The sequence below is a fragment of the Sipha flava genome, unplaced genomic scaffold, assembly GCF_003268045.1.
Source record: "Sipha flava isolate LNK unplaced genomic scaffold, YSA_version1 174_pilon_pilon, whole genome shotgun sequence".
Classification (NCBI taxonomy): domain Eukaryota; kingdom Metazoa; phylum Arthropoda; class Insecta; order Hemiptera; family Aphididae; genus Sipha; species Sipha flava.
The window spans coordinates 309356-317854 of record NW_020272000.1 but is presented as its reverse complement, the minus strand read 5'-3'; the positions used below and the strand labels follow the sequence as shown (position 1 = coordinate 317854).

The 8499-nt window shown below is 30.3% G+C and overlaps 1 protein-coding gene across 1 annotated transcript in view; it reads right to left on the bottom strand.

Moving 5' to 3' along the window:
• Positions 1–1338: 1338 nt before the first annotated feature.
• Positions 1339–8499, bottom strand: part of LOC112680177 — a 134229-nt gene continuing 127068 nt past the window's right edge. The window contains exons 3-4 of the mRNA XM_025550200.1: positions 5297–5464; positions 1339–3025 (exon numbers count right to left, since the gene is read on the bottom strand). Coding sequence (XP_025405985.1) covers positions 2880–3025; positions 5297–5464 — 314 coding nt within the window. The 3' untranslated portion in view covers positions 1339–2879. The remainder of the gene's footprint in view (positions 3026–5296; positions 5465–8499) is intronic.

Here is an 8499-nt window from a genome sequence, read left to right as displayed (position 1 = left end):
TACGTAATATAAAACTGAACTTATATCTATCAGCCAATAAGACAAAAAATATTCTATTTAAGATGATATACTATTAAATAATTTAATATTTATGAATTTATGAATACTTTTTTAAGTAAATAATACAATGTGACTATTAAAGCACAAGAGTTAACTTTAATATATATTTTTTAAATATAAATAATATAACAGTAAGTATTTGTTTATAATCGTGTACATATTATATAGGTATATATAAAGAAAGCTATTAACATTTTTTAATATTTTAATGTTGTAATACTTAATGTTCCTAGCTGGCCATCAGTTATTGAACCTGAACGAGCAGAGTAACCGTTACTTTTAATGTACGTACGACATGCTTGGTAAAAATGATTTGAAGTTTTTAATCGAGGATTAGGATTTGACTGGTTTGTAGGAAAATTTGTTGAACATGTTTGTTATTTATTCTTGTGGAGCAATGGTGACGATGAATCCTTCATAAAACATCGATATTCATATGAATTAAAAGTATAAATATCGAAAATAATGTGTACATGAAACCACTATATACCAGGGACTGGAATCGTTTGAATTTATTGGTATCGGTTCCGGTACTGGTTCTCAGAAAATAAAATAACTGTTCTGGTTTGGTTCCGGTTCTATGATGAAAATTAATAAAGGTATCGGTTCCTGTTATCAATAAAATTTAATATTATTTCTTATCAATGAAAAAAAAAATAGTGAATATACTATATATATATATATATATATATATATATACCATTGTCCATTTGTTAGTGTAGTACTGTACTAAACGAAAAATTATTTTAATATGTATTGCTGACAATCAACGTTACCCCCTATAAAATACACAAAACAGTAATACGGTTTTTAAATCTGTTATAACCGGTAAAACTAAATCGTTATGTATCAGAATTTAGAAGATAATAATGTTTTAAATTAAAAATTGCAAATAGGTTAAAAATAATTAAATTATAAATAATAGCCTTCGCTCCATAGAATCAGTAGTTAAAAAATATTTACAATACTCGTCAATAAACTATGAACTACAATTTACACTAGCGGTGTCTATTTTATTAATACCATCGCTTTATTTGGAAGATAATATTGATTCCAATTATGGTATATACTGGAAAAAACATTTCTATATAATATTATTTTGCGATATATACACGTAATAAACACTTCAAAAATATAATTTTAAATAGGTAAAGAATATGAATAAGAACAAGAATAAGAACTTTGTATAGTTCTAGGAATAAACATAATAAGAATGGATCCCTGATTATTTATAAACAAAGTAGTAACTACAAATAATTTATGCTAAATAAAACTATTTAATTTTGGAACCTAAAAGAACCTTTATAATTTAAAAATTCCGGTTCTGTTCCGATATTTAATTTATCAAAATAAAGGTTTCGGTCCCGGTATCGGTTCCTATCATTTAAAAGGTTCCCGTCTCTGCTATATACATTTTAATGTTGTTATATTCGTACTGTTACAATAATTATTATGAATACAATATTATTTATTATGTATTAAGAAGACATGATACTCAAAAGTGTGTCTCAAGCTTAACGTTCTATATACCGATGATCTACAGCACGAACGCATACATGTAAGTATATGACGAATGATCATGATCGTTGATCTATAAATTGAATTAATTACTGTTATTAATATATTATTAATATTTATAATATAAATAAATTATTTATTTAGGATTTTAATGCAGAAAAACCAAATTGCGTGGGATAGAGCCATTCAGTACCAATTCATACTTGAGGTTCCTTTTTTTGTTTTAAAAATAGGTTAGAGTACTAATAAGCTTATTAAGTATAATGTAGCGTTTTTATTTTTTCGATAACTTATTTTAGCAATATTTTAAATAAAGAACTTAATTATGTTACAAATGTTAACATATTCATAACTTCGAATCCATTTTTATTAACTAAAAAATAAAAACGTTACATCATAGATTATTTTCTCTTCTTTTTTTAAAAAAAAAAAATAAATTAAAGGAGCCTGTACCATGAATTTGCACGAAATGATTTAGTCCTGAGTAAAATGAATTGTTATGCCTTTATTACTACTTTATTACATCCTCTTAATAATATATTATAGAATAAAATTTTAATTATTGAATTCTTCGCGGCGATTAAACCACACTTTTATATATATATATATATATATATATATATATATATAACTTCTAAACATCTTCGTAATAAATCCCCACGTGCAGCACGACATGTCGTAGCAGTGCCAAATTATGTTATGGGAGATTCGATATGGCGGAGTGACTGTACACCCAATCTGTTCTATCAGCGGAGTTATGGATGGAGAAGCGATGTAGATCTTTGGCGAGTGAAAGAATAATAAAAATACCTTCGGTAGGATTTTCGAGAAAAACTGTTTATTGCGTTTGAAAATCAGACCATAAAACTTTTTCCTCGGTTGGTGATGACCGCGGCAGTGAATGGACACTATCCTTCGAACATTGTTACAGTTGCAACGCAAAAAAGGCTAAGAAACCCTTACGAGATACGTGCCATAATAGCATTGCGTTAAAATAAAAAAAAAAAAAAAATGAAATAAACGCGACAACTGCGACAGTTACGGTCGCTATTAGCGGCGGCGTTTGTCGTACGTTAAAATAACGTAGTCGTGTCACGGAGTCGGCGGTCTGTTACCAAACACTTAACTTTAACGATTATCTACGGGGGTGAAACGGATTTTGAAACGCGAATGGGGAGGTGTTGGGTTTTATCGGCACGTCATCCGCAGAAGAACAACGTTTTCGCCGGGTCGCTAGAACATGACACGACGTATCGTAACGTGTTGTTGTGCAGACGTGGTTGCCGCGCAGTGCCGCCGCATTAGGTGCGGACGGTAATCTCCTGCCGCTTCTTGCACCGCTGCCGGGCTAAATAGCACAACGCTATCGTGATTAGAATGACGATGGCTATGCTCATGCCAATACTGATCCATATGACTTCCTCGTTGAATCCGCCAGACGCGTGACCTGCAAAACGTCGGTAAGTTAAGTTAATATATTAACTATGTATATATACATTAACATAAACATAAGTTTATAAGGGGGCATATGATGCTATTAAACGAAAGATTTTTATATTTCGTGTCAAAATTATTTTTTTCGCATACCTAGCGATACTTATTGCGTTGTCCAATATATTATGTTCACGTTTTTAATACATCGGTAAACTCTGAGGTATTTGGGTGTGCTGAGTAAAACATAAGTACCTGTAAATTTGAAGCGGAAAGCTTCACTACAATAATTTAGTAATGGTTGATCGTGAACACTTTTTAGTAATGGTTGACACAGTTTTGAAATGGAAAATGTCCTAAAGCTACAAAGAGTGTAAGCTGTTTTAGAAGTTACAAAAGTAAGTTATAAAATTCTGATATTTATCAGTGATTCAGAACCATATATGATAGAAATTGTGGGTGCATTAAACGTATTATATTAAAATATAATTCATATAGCTGTTATTGTCCCTGAATTAAACTACGAGGCTGAAAAAGTTAGAAATGATTTCCCTTGTATTAATAAACTAGTAAATAACAGGAAAAAATATTTTTAAAAGCTCCCCACCGTATCACTCCATTTAAAATGTTCATGGACACACTTATTTCTGCAGAATGACTGTTACATTATTGTAATAACTCTATGGAGATCATGGACAGAATCTGCTTAGTTTTATTTAAAGAATGTTAGTAAATTTAAAGAATTAGTATCGCATCTGAACGATGACGCCCAATCTATTAAAAAATTAAAAAAAACAGTTTTAAATTCAATATCTATCATATCCGATTTAGCATTCATTCGGTTGAATTTATTTCATTTGTCTAGTTAAATTACACAATTCAAAAAACAAAATTTAACCATAAATTGTCAAATAGGTATTTTTGTTAAGTTGGAGGTGGATTTATGCAAATTTAAAATTAAAAGGGACGAATAATCTAAGAAAAATGTAGATTAGTATTTAATAAAAATCTTGGATAAGATATTTTAAAATGCTTTATTTAATGGAAATTACATCAATTTAAATCTTATTATTATAAGCTGTTATAGCAAGTATTGTATACAACCATTACCCAATGACAATTGTTGAAAACGTGTTCAGAAAATATTATATACATATTAAGTGGCAGAAGACACAATTTCATAGAAAATCTGGAAATGTCCATGATAATAAATTTTAATAAAATGTTATAAATAAGATTACATTCTCTTTTCTTTATTTGCCTTCCAAAGTAATAATCAATGTAAAAATAGAAAAGTAATAATAGTAAAATTTGAATTGCCTACACTGAAAAAATCTTTGTTTTGCACCTTTCAGCATTTTAATTGTCCGTTTTTCAGAAGTAATATGGATAAAAATCCGATCTTTAGTTATATTAAATCCCTTCAATTGGATGGAGTGAAGGAATTTAATAATGTAAATTCTATAATATTTATACGGAATGCATTCGACTCTTAGGAATTCTATACCGAGAGATAAAATTATCTTAATATTACAATAATACCCCCGGTAAGAGAATACAATCTGATTAATGCACCGGGAGCACGTTTTTCTGATAACACGTTCAGGGATAACAACTAAGGAACGACCATTGGCGTAACTGGGGGGGGGGCTTAGCCCCCCAAATTTTTTTGTTTATTTAAAATTTAATAATAATTTAAGCATGGAATAGTGAGATACATACTAAATAATATGAATATATGACGCAGAGAATTACTCAAAAGTAAATTGTATAAATATAAAATATTATTATTATAGTTTATTTTGTAATTCCTACAATCTTACATAATTAATAATAATATTGTTATCTAATAAATGTGATGGACGACGGTGGAATATTGAGGTGATTTTATGTCATATTTTATGTACAACATAAAACTGATTTATAATAATATAGTATGGTAATAATATTTTATGATTGTTTTTATTTCAATTAATAATTATTGTTGTGTCTGCGGCAATGGGGAGTATGGGGGGGGGGGGGCAAATCTCCCTATAGCTCACATTGACTAAATTTATTTATAGAGCTTTAGCTTCCCAATATTTTAGACCTAGTTGCGCCAATGGGAACGATGTAGTTTTCGAGAAGGCGGTGGTCGTTGGGCCAGGAATATCGAAAAGGCTGTGAAAACTATTTGAATGAATTGTAGGGAAAATCAACGGACTGATATTATATACTAGTCCTCGTAAACACTTTGCACGCAACAACAAAATAATATGCTCGTCTTCGGTGGTGTATCCGGATTTACCATCGCTAGATCCGCCAGAATTGTGCATGCCGACACCTTTGCCGGCTACCCTTCCGCCGACAGGCATTATTGATTTCCAGAGAATGACCACGAGCACGTAACTTTTGGAAACCTCTTCTGCAACTTTCCACCGCCACCGCCGCTGCTGCCGAATGATTGATTCGTTATCTGCGAAAACGAATCGAAAAAAATAATAATTAAATAATAATACAGCTTAACAGATGTTATTTATATAACATCTGGATCGTGTAACATATTTGAATAAAATATGAGTGCGAATATTTGTAATGGAATATAATAATACATAAGAATGCAATATTTGCTGGGTGTTCGACCAATAAATTTTCATTATTGGACATGCCTTCGCGATGTATTATGCAGTGCTTGTGTCAAATCACACGTCACGCCTCTAGTTGTATTACACTTTCAGCCATTTTGTTACAAATACTGAATACAGTATTTATACCTTATAGTAACGGGTTACACAATATGTATTTTATTCGCATATTTTAAATTGTTTATATACAAATATACGATTAACACGGAATCACTTAGGGTAGAACGAGATTGTGTACGTTTGTCCTTTTTGGCAACACGATTTCGTACGTTTATAGATGGGTAACAAAAAGGTAGGCAAAATAAATAAACACGATTGCGTATGAAATTGTATGCAACGTTGTCAAATTTACTAATCTTACCGTTTTATATCTAACAAATATAGATACAATAAATATAGATATAAATATAAAATACATATACTAATAGTTCTATAACCGTTCATAAAAAAAATTAATAATAAAATAGTAAATAAAATGAGGATAACAAAATAAAAGAAAAGTAATTAATAAATAAATAAATAAAATCGACAGTGTTTATTTGAATGAAATTATTGTTAATAAATTATTTGAAAATATTTAAATTTGAATTCTTTGACATCTATAAACTAATACTTTCACTGAAACTCAGAAAATACCGTATAATATAAAGCAGCGTTTTCTTAATACCGGATCGCGACCCACTACCGGGCCGGTTCGCAAAATTTAATGACATTCTCATATTAAATTTGTTATTTATCATTTTCGTTTGATAATTTAAACTTTTAAGTAAAAATAAATTCATTAATACGAATAACTATTATTTACAACATAAATAATAATTATTGAGATTATGAGATTATGCTTCATGAAAAATCCGAATAGTATGACATTCGCCGTATCTATAAATACATTATAATAGTAACAAATGAATGACAAGCGTCGTTGGTTGTTACGGCACTAATCCGTTATCCGTTATCTACAAATGAATTACCGATATAGGCATATTATAGCGATGGCTAAATATTTATTTTAGTTTGAACCTTGGTGTCTAACAATCAACGTCTACGACGAGTTATTAAAATTGTAATACGTATACGCATCTTATTTTCTCACGTTTATTTATAATGGATAAATGGTTAATAAAACCAAGTACCGGTTCCATAAGAAACACCAACCAAGAGTCGAGTGATGTAAGTACAAGTTCTAATATTGGGTCTAATAAATGGTCGTCCGATGCGCAAAGTAATTCTCTCACGAAAAAAAAGGGGGCCTGGACTCGACAGTATTTTGAAAATTACATTCTATTTGGCTTCATCGAGGGCGATGATAACAAACCATTATGTGTAATATGTAATGTAGAACTTTCAAACGAGTCCATGAAGCCTTCAAAGTTGAACAGGCATTTAGAATTGAAGCATCCTGAATACAAAGAAAAGCCTATAGATTTTTTCATTAACAGGAGAAGACAATTAAAAAGTGCCAAAAAAAATATGACTTCAATGTTTTCACCTAGTCCGCCAACTGAAAACCTTGTATTGGTTTCTTATGAAATATCAAAATTAATTGCTGAAACGGGTTATCCACACACATTCGGTGAAAAATTAATACTTCCGGCAATGAAAATAATTTCATCTCGAATATGCGAAAAAAAAACAGGAAAAATAAGTAAATTTGTTGGCGTTGTCGAATAACACGGTGAAGCGTAGAATCGTGGATATGGCAAATAACATCGAAGAGACAATAGTAGGCCACCTCAAATCGTGTTTATATTTTTCTTTATAAGTTGATGAAAGTACAGACGTGTCGGATAACACTAATCTAATATGTTTTGTAAGATATGATCTTGGAAATACTTCTCACGAAGAGTTATTGTTTTGTAAATCGCTACCAACAAGAACAACAACAGAAGAATTATTTAATTTAATCAATAGATATATTATTGAGAATGGCATTGAATTGAATAAATGTGAGGGATTGAGTAGCGATGGAGCACGTGCAATGTCAGGTATTCGTACTGGACGTTTTCCAAGAGTAAAAGCTGTAGCGCCAGAATGTGTATGGGTTCATTGTAGTATTTACAGAGAGGCATTAGCGGTCAAAAAAATGCCATTGTCTTTAACTGAAATGATGCAAGAACGTGTAAAATTTATAAATTTTATTAAATCTCGTCCACTAAACTCGAGAATATTTTCTGCTATGTGCAAAGAAATGGGGAGTGATCATGATCATCTTCTTTTAAACTGTGAGGTGCGATGGCTATCGAGAGGAAATGTCTTGAAAAGACTAATCGAATTGAAGGAAGAAGTTTCGGTATTCTTAAAACAAAATCTTCCAACATCTAAAGATGCAATATTTGAATTTAAAGACAGATTTCATGATGGTAATTGGTTAGTTAAGGTAGCCTACATTTGTGATGTGTTTGATTTTTTGAATAATTTAAATTTGGCACTTCAAGGTAAAAATGTGACAATATTTTAAGTACAAGAGAAGGTGGAATCTGCAACAAAAAAACTTAATTTGTGATCACGTTGCATAAAAACAGGAAATTACGAGGCTTTTACAATGCTGACAGCATTTCAAAAAGAGAATAACATAAGTTTCATGAAACTACGAATTTTCATTATTACGCTTTGAACTTAAAATATACAACTGTACAAATATTATGATAATTAAATAATTATATTGATAAGTGTTTGAAATATTATGTTAACTATGCTGTTTTTATATTCCAATAGCTATTGATTTATTGTAATGTAAAAGTTAACTGTAAATTGGTAAGAAAGTTGTATATAATGATATCTATTTATAACAATTATTAATCTTATATATCTGTGCAACGAAAAAAAAAAGATAACGATTATTTTTGTTAACCCCCCCCCCCCCCCC